The sequence below is a fragment of the Leptonychotes weddellii genome, chromosome 14 (assembly GCF_054177405.1).
Source record: "Leptonychotes weddellii isolate Sample4059 chromosome 14, ASM5417740v2, whole genome shotgun sequence".
Classification (NCBI taxonomy): domain Eukaryota; kingdom Metazoa; phylum Chordata; class Mammalia; order Carnivora; family Phocidae; genus Leptonychotes; species Leptonychotes weddellii.
This window is the reverse complement of record NC_138382.1, coordinates 11,832,762-11,852,728: the sequence shown is the minus strand read 5'-3', so window position 1 is coordinate 11,852,728 and position 19,967 is coordinate 11,832,762. Positions and strand designations below refer to the sequence as shown.

Genomic DNA, 19,967 nt, shown 5'->3' with positions numbered 1-19,967 from the left:
TTGCAGAATAAATAGGACTGCCTTTTTGATGTTTCATATGTTCTTTTTTAAAATATTTTTTGTCTCTTGCCCACGTCAACCAGAAGCCCCTCAGTTCCTGCACATGGGTGAGATCACCGATGGTGTAGACATGAGAGCAGAGGTCGGAATTCTCACCCGGAACGTTGTTATCCAAGGAGAGATGGAGGACTCATGCTATGCTGGAAACCAGTGCCAATTCTTTGATTATGATACCTTTGGGGGACATGTCATGGTAGGCAAAAAGATTTAATGAGACGTGGTTGCCAAATACATGTTTGCAATAACTTTCAAGTTTTTTTTTTTTTAATATTTTAAAAAATTTATTTATTAGAGAGAGAATGAGCAGGGCAGGGAAGAGCAGTAGGAGAGGGAGAAGCTGACTCCCCACTGAGCAGGAAGCCCAACGCCCGGCTCGATCCCAGGACCCTGGGATCATGACCCGAGCCGAAGGCAGACGCTTAACCAACTGAGCCATCTAGGAGCCCCAAAACTTTCAAGTTTTGGAATGAGATCTATATGGATATTAAAAAGAAATCATATTTTAGGGGCGCCTGGGTGGCTCAGTCATTGGGCGTCTGCCTTCAGCTCGGGTCATGATCCCAGGGTCCTGGGATCGAGCCCCGCATCGGGTTCCCTGCTTGGCAGGAAGCCTGCTTCTCCCTCTCCCTCTCCCACTCCCCCTGCTTCTGTTCCCTCTCTCGCTGTGTCTCTCTCTGTCAAATAAATAAAATCTTAAAAAAAAAATCATATTGTAGTTTTCTACTCAGTGACAGTAAAGAGATTTTGCATAATTAAAAGAGAAAGTTACTATCTTCATTTAGTTGACCTCAACCTGTAGTTAAACCATTTTGTCCCACGCATGCAATCTCTGAAAGGATCAGATGATTCTTTTTGAAAACTTGATATTATGGAAGTGTAAGCCGTAGTAATATCTTTCTGTAAAAATATTTTTTGTATGCAGATTTTTATTCTGTAAAAGTACTGAGCACTTACCATATGGTAAGCCTTGCATTGCATACTAACTGATTGGACTTCTGGGCTGCGTTTTGGCTACATGTGTTTTAAAATCAGTTTTTGTGCACTGAGTAGGTTATGCTTGTTAACAACATTTCTGTTACACTGTTTACTGAAATGTTGGTCAGTGTTATTCCTTTGTTTTTAGTAGTATGATTAAAAATCCAGTGTTTAAAAATAGAATGCTTAAATTGTGGATCACAGAGAAATTTTTTTTTTAAGATTTCATTTATTTATTTGACATAGAGAGAGAGACACACACACACAGCGAGAGAGGGAACACAAGCAGGGGGAGTGGGAGAGGGAGAAGCAGGCTTCCTGCCGAGCAGGGAGCCCAATGTGGGGCTCGATCCCAGGACCCTGGGATCATGACCTGAGCCAAAGGCAGATGCTTAATGGACTGAGCCACCCAGGCACCCCACAGAGAGATTTTTAAAAAGAATTGAAGTAAATAATATTATGTGCTAGAACATTGAGGGAAAATTTACAGATAACTATTTATCAAACTATGGTGGAGTTTATAGAAATGAAAGAACAAGACAAGACTGGAAATGACCGAAATATTTGAACAGATCAAAACACGTTACATATATAGAAATCATTTCTGTAGCTCTTCTGGTTACATTTCCTTTTATTCCTAATTAGAAGCTATTTTTATGGCTCTTGAAAGTATTCACTTATGTTAAGAAGCATTTGCTGGGGTGTCTGGCTGGCTCAGTCAGTAGAGCATGCGACTCTTGATCTGAGGGTCGTGAGTTTGTGTCCCATGTTGGGCATGGAGATTACTTAGAAGAAAAAAAAAAAAGCATTTGCTAAATTAGTAACTGGAGATCCAGGAAAGCCGGGTGCCAAAGAAAAGAAATATTTTAATATGCATTCCCCTTTAGACGTTTTCTATTAGAAACGTTTTTTTGCGGGGCGCCTGGGTGGCTCAGTCGTTAAGCGTCTGCCTTCAGCTCAGGTCATGATCCCAGGGTCCTCGGATCGAGCCCCTCATCGGGCTCCCTGCTCGGCGGGAAGCCTGCTTCTCCCTCTCCCACTCCCCCTGCTTGTGTCCCCTCTCTCGCTGTGTCTCTCTCTGTCAAATAAATTTAAAAAAATCTTAAAAAAAAAAAAAAAAGAAACATATTTTTTTGCTACTTGAATATTCCAAAGTGTATCGGTTTGATTTCGGTTATCTTGTCCTACAGATAAAGAAAAATTTCACTTCCGTCCATCTTTCTTACGTGGAATTGAAACACATGGGTCAGCAGCAGCTGGGGCGGTATCCTGTTCATTTTCACCTGTGTGGAGACGTGGATTACAAGGGGGGGTACAGACACGCGACATTTGTGGATGGCTTATCTATTCATCACAGCTTCTCACGCTGCATCACTGTGCATGGGACAAATGGTCTGCTGGTACGTAGCCTCTCACCACACGGATGCACATTAACTCTCCTGCATTGTCACAACCTCTCCATTTGGTGTAACTAAGCTCTTGTAGCGCACGCCTTACTCTAGCCTCCTTTTCCTGAGAATTCTGGCGTTTTTCTCTTTGAAGAGATCGATAACACCTGCCATTTGGCTCTGCCCCTTCAGTTAAGATGAAAACTTCTCTTTGCATCTGTACCAAGTGTGCCGTGTAGATAGCACTTGTCATTTAAACCACAGTCCCTCATGTTACCATTGACATTACACACTTGTGTTTTTGCAGATTAAAGACACAATCGGATTTGACACACTGGGTCATTGTTTCTTTTTGGAAGATGGTGTCGAACAGAGAAATACTTTGTTCCACAATCTGGGCCTCCTCACCAAACCCGGCACCCTCCTCCCCACTGATAGGAATAACTCCATGTGCACCACCATGCGAGACAAAGTGTTCGGCAGTTACGTCCCTGTGCCCTCCACGGACTGCATGTGAGTAACTGGCAGAGAGAAACACTCATATGTGCGGTTCAAGGCCTTTAACTTTGTTTTTTTTTAAAGATTTTATTTATTTGAGCGAGAGAATGAGATAGAGAGAGCATGAGAGGGGGGAGGGTCAGAGGGAGAAGCAGACTTGGGAGCCCAATGCGGGACTCGATCCCGGGCCTCCAGGATCATGACTTGAGCCGAAGGCAGTCGCTTAACCACCTGAGCCACCCAGGCGCCCAAGGCCTTTAACTTTGTGGGGAAGATGTTTGGGGGAGGTTTTTTTAGTGGGCAGGATTTTTGCATGACTCATGTTTAAGTCACTTTTAAAAAATGCCTTGCAGGGCTGTTTCAACTTTCTGGATTGCTCACCCCAACAATAACCTGATTAGTAATGCAGCTGCAGGCTCGCAGGTAAGTAACGTTAAATGCTTTCAGTTGTTTGGTCTTCGTGTTTAGAAGTATTCTGGTGTATATGGATGTAATGTCATGTGTGACAATCTAGCTCAAGCGTGGCATTGTTTTCTATACTGCTTATTTCACTGAAAGCAGGATATGGTTGAGATGCTTTTTTGTTTCTTCTGCATCATCCATGCCAGTTAGTATTTATGAGTGTGGTAACATGGATGCCAAATGGAGGAAAAGAGGTGGGCTGCTGGGTGGGGTTATTGGACCTTCAGAGTGCATTTTTAGTGAATCGTGTGCAATCTTTCTGGCTTCTCATCTTCAAGACATGCATGGCCAAGTGCCTCATCATTTCAGTTTTTAATTTTGATGAACAAAGAAAGCCTTAGCTTTTCTTTATGGGAATGGATTATTCTGTAGAACATTATGACGGGGGTCATTCTGGTCAAAGTGTATATCCTTTTGTTCTGTGCAGGGATCGTACACACTTCAGGGCTTCATCTCCTTGGTAAAGCAGCTAAACTCTGTGCCTTAAATTAACTGTTTGTCTTGAATTTCAGAGACATGCACACACACAAGAATAACTTAAGAGAATAAATGAACTATTTTTGGATGGCAGAAATGTCTCCTGGAGAAACTTGGGAGAGATTTACATTTATAGTTGAGTGTGATTTAAAACTGTTAATTTATAGTGAAAAGTGAATCTTGAAGACATTATACTATTATGATTATATCTGTGCTGCAAACTGTAGTACAGAAATATGAGCTTTGTAGCAGTGCCTATTCATATTTATATATTGTGGCTATGAAAATTTTTTAAAGGAAAGAGATACCTAGCATTATTTCCCAGGACCAAGTAAAAGATAGTGGAAGGGAGTATTTCTTCCAGATAACTAGGATACGGGCATCACTGAGTGATGGTGGAATTCACTTCTGTGCTTTTCCTTAAAAACATAAAACATAAAATTCTTTTTTTTCCTAGATTTTATTTATTTATTTGAGAGACAGAGCGAGAGAGACAGTACAAGTGGGGTGAGGGGCAGAGGGAGAAGTAGGCTCCCCTCCGCTGAGCAGGGAGTCTGATGTGGGACTCGATCCCAGGACCCTGGGATCATGACCTGAGCTGAAGGCAGATGCTTAACCCACTGAGCCACCCAGGCGCCCAAAACATAAAATTCTTACTTAACAGGGCAGAGACTTGGACATGTAATCATTTCAGCTTTCCATCCATTAATTTTTTGTCAAATGTTTGTTGAGCCTCTATCAAGTTTGTGCTGAGAGTTTCTAATTAGAAGATGAGTTTTGGAGCCAAGATGGCCACGGGTTTGATACACAGCCTTACCCTGGGATCATCTTCTGATCTGTGTTACATTTCAAATGAACACCCAGAGCAGAGGTTCCTTTCAGCTTGTTTCAGAAGTCATGGGTTGAAGATGAAAGCAAATTGCAAATGGTTCATGAAAAAATGTAAGGTGAGGTTGCCAGAAACCCTTCCTGGGGCTCATGTGGGATGAGAAGAAAGCGGGTCTCTCGTTTTCCATCTTTTTTTTTTTTTTTAAAGATTTTATTTATTTATATGACAGAGAGAGACAGAACAGGAACACAAGCAGGGGGAGTGGGAGAGGGAGAAGCAGGCTTCCTGCCGAGCAGGGAGCCTGATGTGGGGCTCAATCCCAGGACTCTGGGATCATGACCTGAGCCGAAGGCAGACGCTTAACGACTGAGCCACCCAGGCGCCCTCTCGTTTTCCATCTTATATTCGTTCTTCTTCCTTGTCATTCTGTGAGTTCTTTCTTTTCTTTCTAGAAAAACTGTTCCAGTAAAACTCATGTTTTGGCAAGGGTTTTCCTCCCAAAATAAACCAAACTCTTTCTTCTTGTACGTTTCCACTGCCTTTTACAAAGCTCCCTTTACCTGTTTTGACACCACAGTGTTTAACAGGAAACAGTTTCTACCCCCTTGATGCCCCCCCACCCCCTCCCAGACTCCATTGCGTCCTGGGAGGGTTTTCTCTACCCTCAGCTTTTAGGGCTGTGGTATGGAGCCTGCAGGTCTTCTACTGTGCTCTGTTTTGTGCCCCAAAGAGTAGAGGAGGCAAAGACATTTTTTCAGGGTAGTTTGTTTTATTAACACCCATCTCTAAACCTATATCATGGAAAAATGTTAAATATTGCATTCATTTTGGTGGGTAGGTGTATATGCTTCCCTCAGTTCATCTCTCTATGCTTCTAAAAAACTTTGTTACAATGAATGTAATACCTAATACATATATTTTAGTTCTCTATTTCCCATCAGACTATGAATTCTTTGAGAATAGCCTTACTCCACACCTGGCACAGAGTGGTCACTAAACAAATGTTTTCCAAAAGTGAATCTATAGCATACGTTTTGGACTGTATGTTAAAGTATGAACAACCTATTCAATCAAAGTTCTATTGCTTGAACTTGTTCTTCGCATGGGGCTGGTTTTTAATTAAACCATACAATAAAAAAAAAAAAACCAAAACCACTTGTCGTGGGGAGTAAGACCACTAATTTTGATTTTTGTATCTCATTTTGAGGGTCAAAAATTGTGAAAACTGCTCTGTTAGTGCTGTTAGGTCAGTAATACTGAAAGTGAACAGACAGGATCCAGACTGAGACAGCATCCTGATTCATGCATGTGGTGGTTTTTTCTCTTTGGCAAAAACTTGCCTTGGGAAAGGAAGGGCATTGGAGTTGTTTGAAAGAAGTCAGTGAGCTCTGCGTGTTGGCGGATAGTTGTTTAATGAGTATGACTCATCTACTGATCAGGTTTGGAGGTAAACAGAAAAACACTCCTATTGCTAAAAGGCCGTGCTGTCCGAGGCACACGGAAGGAAGGAAGGCTTGTTTCGTTATAATTCTGCATAACTTTTGAACGTAGATAATGACGGGAAAAGTATATTTTGAAAATGAGTTTTGGTATCAGCCAATTATTTCTATCCAGTACTGCAAGTAGAATTAAATTTGTTTTTTTAAAGCATGATTATAATGACTTTGAGGGGGCTAGATGAGTGCACAACTTTCATAGTCAATTCTGAGCCCGAAACAATGAAAAATTAGTGTTGAAAAGATTCAGTTTGCTTACGAAGCACTTAGTTCATTGAGCATGTTTCCTAGAGTGGCTTTATAAAGTAAGGCTTTTAATGATCTTGCCCTTTTAATGACAGGATGCTGGAATATGGTATTTATTCCACAAGGAACCTACGGGAGAATCCAGTGGATTGCAACTCTTAGCAAAACCAGAACTCACTCCATTGGGTATATTTTATAACAACAGGGTCCATTCAAGTTTTAAGGTAGGTTCCTAGGTTTTAACAAAATCAGTTCATGTGATTTCCAGGGTGAAGGATGGAATGCTGAGAAATACAAGTGAGAAATGTCAGTTTTCGGTAAAACTTGTCACCAGAAAAAGTAATTTGTGATTAAAATAACAGACCCATAACCCTTCCACATTCAGGATTATGTACAGTATCCCATTTATACATGCACAGGCATGTCCACCAACAAAACGCATGTGCATACAATCTGAATAATTATAATGATGCACTTGATCCCTGTGTCCTCGTCCCCTCCCTCATTCCTTCCCTCCCTCCCTCTCACCTTCTTTTCAATGGTTAATACCATGTTTTGAGGATGTACACATTAGATAAGAAGCACACTTTCTCTCTTCTCTCAGTTCACAGTGTCAGTAGAACTTCCTCTTGGGCATTTAATCCTGATTATGTAGTAAAATATTATTTACGGTATTTGACCTAACTTAAAATGATGCAGATAAGTAAATGGAAGACCACTTAGGAAGTCCAGTTTCCACGATATTTAGCATTCATCCCCACCCTCGAGTGATAACTTATATTTGCCTCATTTTGTACTCACAAGGCACTTTGATATTTTCATTTATATGATACAGTGCCCAGATTCTTTACCCTGATGTGATCCACATCAAAGTTCAATTAATACTTCCCATTTCCGATACTGAGAGGATCCTTTAGAAACCTAAGTGTGCTGTAATTTGATGGGTGGGATCACTTGAAGACTTGAGAGAACAAAAAACCTTAGTCAGAATTATGTTTTTTGTGAGCTGAGTAGCTGATTAAAGCTAATCATTGTTGAGAGTACCATTTCAAAGTGGAAGTCCTCAAAATTTTCTAATTATGTGATATAAAAAACATCTCATTCTAATTAATTTTTTAATGTCATATGCCATGAGGACATGTAATTATTAATTATAAGAATATGAGGCCTAAATTATGAGTAGATGATTAGGTTTTAACTTGTTTAATTTTGGGCTGACTGTCCAGAATGATACTTTATAGCTAAGGGAAACTGACCCCTGGGAGTCCTCTGAGAGTAACCTGTCATCTTTGGATCAGTCGTCAGTCCAGCAACACTGACCCTTCTGCTGTGGTTGCTCATGCCCCCAAATCTGTGTCTAGTCCAGGTCAGTCACGTCTGTCTGAGCACCAACCAAGTACCATCTGGATGTCTCAGGGACATATAAGTAACATGTGTCCAAAACTAAAAATCCTTATTTTTATCCTCAGACCAATTCCCCTAGCTCTGTTTCACTGAATGAAACCACTGGTTTCCCCATTGCCCAAACTTAGAAACATACGAATCTTTATCACTCCCTTTCCCTCACCCTTAGACATTTTGTTAGTTCCTAAAGCATATCAGACCTCGTGAAGAAGTCTCGCTCTATCCATTTTCCCCCGTTAACTAGGCTGGCACAGATCTAGGTCACCTTAATTTTTCTTCTGGATTATCGAGGTCATGTCTTACCTTATCTCTTATCTCTCTTTTTGTCCCTTTCTTTTTTCTTTTTTTAAATTATTTATTTATTTATTTAAATTCAAGTTAAGTAACATAGAGTGTATTATTCATTTCAGAGGTAGAACTTAGTGATTCATCAGTTGCATAGAACACCCAGTGCTCATTCCATCGAGTGCCCTCTTAAATATCCATCACCCAGTTACCCAGTTTTTGTCCCCTTCTAATCCATTATCCATCCTGTTGGCTAGAGCATTCCTTCTTAACATACAGTTAATTACGTTGCCTTTGTTAAAAGTCCCGTTGAATTGATTCTAATGTATCGACTCTACATCGTCCACCATTTGCTTCTCTTTAGCCTTCTTCCTTGCCATTCCTCCCTCCATACATTTCCTGTGAGTCCATCTGAGACTTTCTTCTCAGATGTGCCATGCTCTCCCTCACCTCCAGGCTTTTTGTACAAACGATATCCCTGAGTACTTTCCTCTGGGCTCTTCAGCTGCTTCCCATGCAGTCCCTGCCCTTCATCCCAACCCATTCTTTTTTGTGGCTGTGTCCTCCCCATCCTTCCTGGTTCAGCTTTAGGAGGTCACTGCTTTGCGGGGACCTCCCCTGCACCCTGTGTCTCCCACCTATGAGAAAGATCTCATGTGGTGCCTCTCTTCTGTGTTGCTAAAGCATCGTCTACTTCCTTCATCATATGCTTATCATACTGGATTGTAATTGTTTATTTTTTTTAATTTTTATTTTTTTTGAAAGATTTTATTTATTTATTTGAGAGAGAGAGTGAGAGAGAGAAAGAGCACAAGAGGGGGGAACGAGAGAGGGAGAAGCAGACTCCCCGCCGAGCAGGGAGCCCGATGCGGGACTCGATCCCAGGACTCCAGGATCATGACCTGAGCCGAAGGCAGTCGCTTAACCAACTGAGCCACCCAGGCGCCCTGTAATTGTTTATTTAACTGCACATCTTCCTGCTAGTTTATATGTCAGCAACAGCAAAGACAATGGCTTTCTTGTTAATGTATAATGCTTGGTGCCTCCCATAAGGTAGGCACTAAATAAATATTTGTTGAATGACTAAGTAAAATTATATTAAGTAAAATATCCAGAAAAGTAATTGTTTTCATAAAACCTTTGCTGTTTGTTCCTTTCGCCTCTTTTTGGTGGATGTGAGAAGCTGCAACTGATTTTTATGAATCCTTATATATGTGTAGATTGAGTCTTTAGGATTCATATTCATTTCGGTCCATTATTATATTTTCCAGGCTGGCTTGTTTATTGACAAAGGCGTCAAAACAACTAACGCTAGTGCAGCAGACCCAAGGGAGTACCTCTGTTTGGATAACAGTGCCAGGTAGGGCTTATCGTCGGACCTCACTCACGCTCCAGCCATATCTTGCCAAAGCAAAACTTCCTGAGTTAAGCCACTGTGCTCTCTGCTCCACTAACACATTTATTATTTTTATTTAATTATTCAATTTATTTTTTAAAAGATTTTATTTATTTCAGAGAGAGAGCACAGGAGAGCATGAGGGGGTGGTGCGGGCAGAGAGGGAGAAGCAGGCTCCCCGCTGAGCAGGGGGCCGGATCCGGGGCTCGATCCTGGGACTCCAGGATCGTGACGTGAGCCAAAGGCAGACGCTCAACCAGCTGAGCCACCCACGCGCCCTTCTGCTAACACATTTAAACTGAAGTCCTCAAAGTTTGCAGGAGGGCATTGGGAAAATATTTTTTTCTGCTGTTCTAAGTCCTGCGACTGGTGTGTTTATTTTAAAATCTTACTGAGATGCCAAAGAAGTCAGTACTTTCTCCATTTTTTTCACAGTTGTAAATTGATCTTAGAGAGAGACGCAGAATGAGAAAGAAAAAGGAGAGGGAGGTGTGAAAAACAGGGTCTACATTTGGCCTAAAGTAGAGCAAGATTCCTTGAAAAAACGAGCTAAGATGTTTTAGTGTCATTCCTGAAAACCAAGGCATGTAGAATTTATTGTTAGTGGTCAAAATGGAGCATTGCACTGCGTGTATTTCACAGGGAAAGGTCTTGAACTTGATGAGCAAGCTAGTTTGGTTCAGTTGTCTGTAGGCTCAGAGTCCCATCATTGCTGGGCTCTATGTTACTCTCTTTTATAACCGCAAAATGTGGTTGGAATAGGGAGAACATTTCAACAAAGTTCTCTTCCGTGCTAAATAAGAGCCAAAATAAATAACATGTCTCCAGTGGAAATAAGAGTTTCTGGAAAAGAGATAGCAACTTAAAGTCCTATTCAGCAGAAACTGCATACGTGTTATTTTCCTGATACTTCAAGTTGACTGACCGACATCCGGTTTTGAAAGGGTGCTAGATTTAATAGGCTCTGTTGATAGACATTTAAGAAAAAGATACCAGGCCCTGTTGTTCATGAGGGAATAAGATAAGAGCCACACTGTGGGTTGGTGAGTGCATTTAAGTGCGAGGCAGGGTTCTTCCAACACAGTAATAAGGCATGAGGTCAGGAGAAAACTGGGCAAAGTACAGTTAGTAAAATTACTCATCAGGATTCCTTAAAGGTCAAGTTGAGCCTGAAATATCTTCAGGCAATGTTCAGATGGCATTTGAGAAGCCAGGAAACTACGGACATGATTTAAATAAAACACAAGTTACCAGACACGTAATAGCCAAGTAAGATATGAAATAGGGAAAGAGGAGATGAGCTTAAAAAAGAAAAAGGAGCGTAGAGATGACAACCAATGATGAACCAAGAAGAGAATAGTAACTGGCAAAACAAAGAAGTCTTTGCTGGCAGGACACTCCTGCTTTTTTAAGAGTTTAACTGGTAGAACTAATAGTGTGTACTTTACTTAGCATTAACAGAAAGATCCTTAAACACAACACAGTTGATTCTTTTCCCTGCCCTAAAAAGTGATGTGTGAGTGTATGAGTGGATGGATGAGAATATATATATTTCAGAATTCATTAGAATTCTGAATTAGACTTGACAATAAAACAATTTATCCATAATGGCCTGAGTTCTTTACTGGGTATGTGTATATGATATTATGATGATGGTAGTTTTTTCTCTACTCTTTATTATTTCTCTTGCCAGTTTATAAATGCACACATATTGGGAATTAGACTCCATTTGGAAGTTGTTATTGAAAAGAACTGATTATAGAAGATGAGTAACAAGACATTTGGCAGCTGGTGTATACATTTAATTTTGTATAAACTAATGTGTAGACTATGCCCACATGCATTCATGCAGTCCAGACATGAGTAAAAATGATAAAACTCTAACACAATGAGTAAAAAGCCAGCCCATGAATTAAACATCAGGCTCATGGGATCCAGAAGATTTTTAGTCTGTTCAACAAAGGAGAAGTTGGCTCAACAGTTAATCAGATGAGCCTTTCCTTGTGTCTTCAAGATCTGAAATGACAGGCATCCAAATATGGGAAATTGTAACCCAAGAAAACTCATGGTTTGAGATTGGGACATTTCATCCAAAGGAATGAAAGAGCATGAAAACCAACTAGTATTTAAAGCCGTGGACAATTAAGGGAGGTTGGAAAGCATGCTGAAAGTTCATGAATGAGGATGATGAAAAATTGGGAAAGATAGCTATCATCTACACATCAAGTAGGAAAGAGGTTGAAAATAAAGAGTATCCAAGCAAGTGGTCAACAGTTGATTTATATGGATAGGAATTTCAGAAAAGGGGCATCTGGGTGGCTCAGTCATTAAGCATCTGCCTTCGGCTCGGGTCATGATCCCAGGGTCCTGGGATCGAGCCCCGCATCGGGCTCCCTGCTTAGCAGGAAGCCTGCTTCTCCCTCTCCCACTCCCTCTGCTTGTGTTCCCTCTCTCGCTGTGTCTCTCTCTGTCAAATAAATGAATAAAATCTTAAAAAAAAAAAAAAGGAATTTCAGAAAAGACAAGATGGCAGCACAGTGTTGCCTTATGATACTTTCTTTTTTTTGCCTGCTTTTAGAACATTGTATAGTTTTCTTTCCAGAACTCTTCTGTTTGCTTGATATTTCGTAATGACTGCGAATCTGTTTTCCAGCAAGCACAATGCCAGAGAGTGGGTGATGGCCTAGAGTCAGACTTTTCACCCCTTAGGTCAGGGCTATTTAGTGTAAGGGGTCATATACACAGTCGAAGGGCGGATATAACGCTTGCCAGATTGGTCTCCTGTGGTCCATTGTCTACAATCCTTTCACCACGTAGCAGCTAGTGACCAGTTTAAAAAAAAAAAAAAAGTGAAATCTAGTTGTATCACTTCCTTGCTTCCCTGTTTCTGAAGACAGTCCATCACATCTATCTGTCTGTCTGTCTATTTATCCACCTGTTTTTTTGAGGTATGATTACTATGTAACTGTGCATATTTAATGTATACAATTCGGGGAGTTTGGGGATAGGTATACAACCATGAAACCATCACCACCGTCAAGGTCATAGACCTAACCATCACCTCCCAAAGTTTTCTCTCATATCCTTTATCATTTTAAAAATTTAAGAATATTTTTTATGTATCTGTGGTAAGAGCATTTACCCTAAGATCTACACTCCGAGCAAATGTTAAGTGCACAGTAGAGGATTATTAGCTATGGGCACCAGGCTGTATGGTAGATCCTTAGAATTTATTTTGCACAATGTTCTAAAAGCAGTGAGCCTGGGTGGCTCACTCAGTTAAGCGTCTGACTTGATTTCGGCTCAGGTCATGATCTCAGTGTCATGAGATCGAGCCCTGTGTGGGGCTCTTGCTGAGCATGGAGACTGTTTGAGATTCTCTTTCTCCCTCTCCCTCTGCCCCTCCCAGCCTTGGCGCATGCGCACGTGCTCTCTCTAAAAAAAAAAATAGAATTTTTTATCTTGCATAAGTAAAATTTTGTACCCTTTGGCCATCACCTCCCTGTATCCTGCTCCCCCCAGGCCCTCACAGCTATTACTCTATGCTCCACTTTTCCCACTGCATTTAGAATAAAGAATCAAATCCTTGCCTGGCACATGCTCAGCTCTCTATCCTCTGCCCCCATGCTTTTTCTTTATCTTCTTCTTTTTTAAAGATTTTATTTATTTATTTGAGAGAGAGAGAGCACAAGCAGGGGGAGTGGGAGAGGGAGAAGCAGCCTCCACCCTGAGCAGGGAGTCAGATGTGGGACTCAATCCCAGGACCCCGGGATCCTGGGATTTTTTTTTTTTGGGTCCTTGTAAGTGTTCTAGAAAGAAGAGAATAAAGAAGGTAAAATTCAGTCTCTGTAATGAATAAGTTAATTAAATACAATCTGTCTTAAATTTAGGCATGTTTAAGATCTTGAACAGTTTTATCTCTGTATCTAAAACATTTCACCAGCACACAACTCAAATAATATTCTAGTTCACATATATGTATGTTGAAATATCTGATGAATTTATTCAGTATGTTTTAAAGAAATTTTTTTTTTAAAGATTTTATTTATTTGAGAGAGAGAGAATGAGAGACAGAGAGCATGAGAGGGAGGAGGGTCAGAGGGAGAAGCAGACTCCCCGCCGAGCAGGGAGCCCGATGAGGGACTCGATCCCAGGACTCCAGGATCATGACCTGAGCCGAGGCAGTCGCTTAACCAACTGAGCCACCCAGGCGTCCCTCAGGATGTTTATATTAGTGTCATGTAGCTTAAGAATTTGTGAAAACATACCAGATTTCCTGGTCTGAGGGTTTTTTTGTTTGTTTTGAAATGGTTTTCATGTTTAGAATGTTCTGCAGTATCCCATTCTATAAGTTGATTTAAAAAAATAACTAAGAATTTATGAAAGTAGTTCTCTGGAATCTTACGTAAGTAAACGTAAATTTTTTTTTCAATATCTGAAATACAAATAATGAATTTGTGAGTTGTGCCTTAAGATTTTGTTTGTTTGTTTTGGTCAAATTTAAATCCTGCCTTTTGACACTTAAGCTTAAAATTGTAAATAGTTGGTTTCCAGTGCCTTTTTAAAAAGTTCTTTTTTTTTTTTTTTTTTAAACCCCAAGGTTTAGGCCTCATCAGGATGCAGACCCCGAAAAGCCACGTGTTGCTGCTTTAATTGACAGGCTCATTTCTTTTAAAAATAATGACAACGGAGCTTGGGTCAGAGGGGGAGACATTGTCGTTCAGAATTCAGCGTAGGTATTCTCTGCAAAGTCATTATCTGATAACACCGATGTATGTATGAATTTATTTATTTATTTATTTTTTATTATTTTTATTTATTTATTTTTGATGTATTTATTTTTTAAAGCTATTAAAAAAAAAAACCCAGTGTACTAAAAGTACAGTGATAGTTTCTGGAATTCTATTAGTATTATTATTATTTTTAAGTTTATTTATTTTTAATAATCTCCATACTCAACGTGGGGCTCGAACTCACAACCCTGAGATCAAGAGTTGCCTGCTCTTCTGCCTGAGCCAGCCAGGCGCCCCTGGAATCATATTATTATTACTAATAGACAGGGTGAGCTCTGAGGAAGTATGCTCGCGCTCACAGACTGCAAATGTTTGGAATTCTGCTGCTTTTATTGGAACTGAACTTGTCTGGTGACATGAGAGTTTTTTGATGAGATTGAGCAGAGACTGGGGATTTAACTTGATAGAACAAACATGGTCTATGTCAGAGAGCTAAATAAAGATTTTGAAACTACCTGGGTTTTTTTCCTTTCCTTTTGGAAACTCAGAAGTTTTTCTGATACTCTTCCACTGCCATTCAAAACAAAAGTTGTGAATTCCACCTTAATAAGTCTGTTGACTTATGTCTTAACATGACTTGAAGCAGTAAGCATCTCGCTTTTTTCCCATTTGTATAATTTTAGGAGAAGTCTTCATGTACCTTGAGCTAAGAGTTGGTGTTCAAGAGTCTAGAAAAACATGTTTTTTCTGGCTAGCACTGATGTTAGCTCCTGGCATTTTACCGTCACCTCTGACTTTCATCGTGCAAAAAATTAATTTGGTATTAAGTCTGTAGAAGTAGCTTGGGTATTAGTGTTGAAGATTTTAAAGAGGATACCATGATCTGATTGTTTTCCAAAATAATTATAAAAGTAACAATGACAGCCCACACTGCAGCCTGCTTACTCTGTGCCAGGCGCTATCCTAAAGGGGTGCGATTAATTAGGATGTTTAATGCCCCTGAGTATCCGATGAGGAGGGTTATGTTATTGCTTCAACTTCTAGGTGAGCAGACTGAGGGAGAGTCAGCTCAAGTCACTTGCGCAAGGTCACGCAGGGTCACGCAACCAGTAATCGGCAAAGCCAAGATTTGAACCGGGTGCCTTCACTGTGGGGTCTGTGCTTTTAACTACTGGGAAGTGAAACGGCTTTCTGTGGTTTTGGAGAGTAAACATTATTGGAACCTTCTGCATTTCCTAAAGCTTGAATCCTGAGAGAAATTATCTCTTGTCACATGAGGTGGTAAATCAAGTGTTCTTTATTCTCTTTTCTCTTCTAGATTTGCAGATAATGGAATAGGACTGACCTTTGCCAGGTTTGTAGTCACTTTAAAAATACTTCCGTGATTATTTTAAAGCTGTAAGGTATAATAGCCTGGGGTTTTTTGTTTTTGTTTGATCAGACATAGGAATGTTATATCATTATATTAGCATTAAAAAAAAAAAACAAAACAGCACCCACTTCCTGATACCACTAGAGGGCCAAAAATAAATTTTTCTTAATTGAATTCGTACCAAAGTTGGAGGTTAATATAGCTGGAATTACATAGAAAGGCAGGTCCGTCAAATTTCTTGCTTAGACGAAAACACGTGAGGGATGCCTGGGTGGCTCAGTCGGTTGAGCGTCTGCCTTGGGCTCAGGTCATGATCTCAGGGTCCTGGGATCGAGCCCCGCATCGGGCTCCCTGCTCGGCGGGAAGCCTGCTTCTCCCTCTCCCTCTCCCCCTGCTTGTGTTCCCTCTCTCACTGTGTCTCTCTCTGTCAAATAAATAAATAAAATCTTAAAAAAAAAAAAAGAAGAAAACACTTGAGAGGAAGAATAACAGTTGGGAACATATTAAGTAACTTCTGTCCTAGAAGCTGGTCTAACTTCGCAGTGATCTTTCAGACCTGAACTTGTCATGTGACATCTTTGTCTCCGGAGAGCTGTTATTTGGGCTGTTGTCGTAAACGTGCTTGCCCTCGAAACTGTTACTTTCTGGGCAAGTTCATTCTCCCGGGTGCAGTGCTGTTGCTTGAGACTAAACTAATCCATTGTTGCTGCTGAATGCAGTTTCGTTTGTTTACTCCGCAAACCACGTATTGATTTCTATGAGGTATGTTCACAGTTTAGAAGGACTTTCTGATGACTTGATAATATGTATTCGAAGAAGCTCCTGGCTGTTTTGAAAACTTTCAGCTTTTCCACTTATAGCTTGCCTTTTTTTTTTTTTTTTAAGATTTTATTTATTTATTTGTCAGAGAGAGAGAGAGAGCTCAAGCAGGGGGAACAGCAGAGGGAGAGGGAGAAGCATGGTCCCCACTGAGCAGGGAGCCCGACGCAGGACTCGATCCCAGGACCTAGGATCATGACCCGAGCCGAAGGCAGACGCCCAACCGACTGAGCCACCCAGGGGTCCCCAGCTATCGCTTGCCTTTATCTGAGGGTCAATTTAAATCTCCTGGAGAGGGGAGAGTAATGGTTATACTCGTTTTTACAGCGATGGAAGCTTCCCAAGTGATGAAGGCTCCAGCCAAGAGGTGTCCGAATCTCTCTTTGTTGGGGAGAGCAGGAATTACGGCTTCCAGGGTGGTCAGAACAAGTATGTGGGTACTGGAGGAATAGACCAGAAGCCCCGGACCCTGCCTCGGAACAGGTAAGGATTGCTTAGCAGCAGACTGTTACATTTGAACAGTAAATGAAAACCTAACCCTTTACGGAAGATTCTGTAGTAATCCTGGGTGGACTGGTTCCCACTGTGACACTTTTCCCACCTTACCTAATTACCACTATTACTATTTTTGGTATCATTGCTATTACCGTTGTGTATGTTATCTTCTGGAATTCTGGAGCATGAACAATCAAACGCTTTATAGATTTTTTTTTTTTTTAAAGATTTTTATTTATTTATTTGAGACAGAGAGAATGAGAGAGACAGAGAGCACATGAGAGGGGGGAGGGTCAGAGGGAGAAGCAGGCTCTCTGCCGAGCAAGGAGCCTGATGCGGGACTCGATCCTGGGACTCCAGGATCATGACCTGAGCCGAAGGCAGTCGCTTAACCAACTGAGCCACCCAGGCGCCCAAACGCTTTATAGATTTCATTATCAATTGTTTAATGAAGGAAGCGATCTCGTTTTTCATTTCTTGCGTGAGGCCTTATATAAGCTGCTGCTTTTTTTGTTTTCTTCTTTCTTGAGCCACAGAAAGTTGGCCAAATTGTAAACTATGACATGAGGTCACTTTTGCCTCAATTTGTGAGGGTGGCTTGCAGAAATAGCCACTGGAAAAGAAATAACCTATTGAAACGAGTCCTAGAAAATAAGAGTGGTAGAAGCCAAAGCTGCCTCAAACCCTAACCCCGGCCATATAATTACCAGTGTTTCAGTTGTATGGAGGAGACTATTGGCATATTTTCTGTCAAAATGATCACAGAGTCATTAAAATAGTACTTACCCCCAGAAAGATTGTTCAGAGCTTTTAGGGAACTGTTAACTAGGTAATCCATACCTTAGTTCTGAGACGAAGTTTGGAATTGTCCTCATTTTCCTTGTGAGAAAAACAACTCATGTTCTAAAGGTCTCACATTAGAGCTACTGCCAGAATTCATCAAGCGGTGATTCCCTTGAAGTTGTGCACCGTCTGTGGCTGTTGGGCCAGGACGGGTTGCGGGGGATGGGCCCAACGGGCTGCTAGCTTTGAGAGCCAAACGGGCTTTCCTAGCTTCTGGCCAAGAGTGAGTTTGGTCCCACTCCCCCTGTGCTTGTCGTTGGGAAATCTTGAATTCCATTATAAGCTACGCTCTGTGTAGCACTCCTGTTGGCCAGACTATGTGGAAGCCACCGGGACAGAAACTTCGTGGGTTTTTAATAGCTAACATTTATTAAACGCTGACAATGTGTCAGGCCCCGTCCTAAATACTTCATTCTTCGCTTAATCCTTGCAAAGCCCAATGAGGTAGGTACTGTCACTGTCCTGCTTTACAAATGAGGAGCTTACTAAAAGTGGCTGAGGTGGGATTCAAATTCTGTGAGTTTGCCTTCAGCACGGTGCCTGTCACAGTTAAGCTGTAGCTGTCTCTTCTGATGTGTAACGAAAAATGGCCTTGTTGGTTGGCGTATGGTGGGAGTTTGATGGTGGCCAGCTCCATTCTTTTATTTTATGTTAGCCTGCAGTTTCTTTTTCTTTTCTCTTTTTATTTATTTATTTATTTTTAAAGATTTTATTTTTTTATTTGACAGAGGGAGACACAGCGAGAGAGGGAACACAAGCAGGGGGAGTGGGGGAGGGAGAAGCAGGCCTCCCGCCGAGCAGGGAGCCCGATGCGGGGCTCCATCCCAGGACCCTGGGATCATGACCTGAGCCGAAGGCAGATGCTGAACGACTGAGCCACCCAGGCGCCCCTCTTTTTTTTTAATTGAAGTATAGTTGACTTACAGTATTATGTTTCAGGTGTGCAAAATCCTGACTCGACAATCGTATACATCATGTGGCCTCCAGTTTTACTTCAAAATGCTTACTGCTTCTTTGCGAAGGAGGATTTTCCAAAACAAAGACTCCTCATTGGTCAGTGGATCCAGTCTTTATTTTACTGGGTCTTGACAACTTTTTCTATGAGAGAGAACCATTTTGGGATCTATCCTTAGAAATATATCAAGATGCATAGATTTTTTAACCAGACTATTTCATTTCCTTGCTAGCATGTACGCTTTTACTGTAAAACACTGCCAAGTTGTAAACTAAAGTTGCTGTAGAAATCCTCGGCAGTGCCATTAAAGAATTTAACAGGGTAGGGCGCCTGGGTGGCTCAGTCGTTAAGCGTCTGCCTTCGGTTCAGGTCATGATCCCAGGGTCCTGGGATCGAGTCCCACATCGGGCTCCCTCCTCGAGGGAAAGCCTGCTTCTTCCTCTCCCACTCCCCCTACTTGTGGTCCTGCTCTCGCTATCTCTGTCTCTGTCAAATAAATAAATAAAATCTTAAAAAAAAAAAAAAGAATTTAACAGGGTAGACACCTAAAGGATACAGAATATTATGGGTTTTTGTACCTTGATTATGATTAATGATATATGATTAGTCGGTTAAGGAGCTTGTGTTTGAACAGAAAGGAGGAAAATGAATAAACTGAATTTCTCACTCCAGCCAGCCCCTTTGACATAGTAAGCCTTGAGGATTTACACTTTTATACTTTTAAGTGTATCATTTCATCTCATTGCTATCATTTAGTGGCTTGAAAGGAGGTTCTCTCTGTGAAAGCACAGATTTGTCTTTTGTTCTCCTGCCAGAGATTTTGGAATCAAAATGAAAGTGTATGCGTTCCCAAATAAAGGGTCTTAACTGGGTTGATTCAGGGCGGTAAAAGTCACGTCTTCAGAGGGGCCTCCATTCTGTCCCAAACAGCATGTCTCTCACCCCCAATCTGTCGTAGTACCATCTCTCACTGCCCCCACAACACTTACTATCTGAAATTACCCGTTTTTCCCTTCGCCTCTCCCACTGCAGTGTATGTTTCGTTTGAACAGGGATCTTATCTTGGTACCACTGGATCCTAGAATTGTGCTTAGCGTGTCCGGGAGATTCAGTAGTGTTTATAAAACAAATGTGCGGGTGAAGTGCTGATACAGGGAGGGGCTCATGTGCATTAAACAAAATCTTGTATTTCAACAGGACGTTCCCCATTCGAGGCTTTCAGATTTATGACGGA

General features: G+C 41.2%; 1 protein-coding gene across 1 annotated transcript in view; it reads left to right on the top strand.

Annotated features, from left to right (window-relative positions):
* Positions 1 to 19,967, top strand: part of CEMIP2 (cell migration inducing hyaluronidase 2) — a 79,924-nt gene that overhangs the window by 34,633 nt on the left and 25,324 nt on the right. The window contains exons 7-16 of the mRNA XM_081804064.1: positions 84 to 253; positions 2,226 to 2,435; positions 2,731 to 2,936; positions 3,275 to 3,344; positions 6,527 to 6,655; positions 9,392 to 9,480; positions 14,117 to 14,248; positions 15,568 to 15,603; positions 16,768 to 16,923; positions 19,931 to 19,967. Of these exons, the coding sequence (XP_081660190.1) occupies positions 84 to 253; positions 2,226 to 2,435; positions 2,731 to 2,936; positions 3,275 to 3,344; positions 6,527 to 6,655; positions 9,392 to 9,480; positions 14,117 to 14,248; positions 15,568 to 15,603; positions 16,768 to 16,923; positions 19,931 to 19,967 (1,235 nt within the window). The remainder of the gene's footprint in view (positions 1 to 83; positions 254 to 2,225; positions 2,436 to 2,730; positions 2,937 to 3,274; positions 3,345 to 6,526; positions 6,656 to 9,391; positions 9,481 to 14,116; positions 14,249 to 15,567; positions 15,604 to 16,767; positions 16,924 to 19,930) is intronic.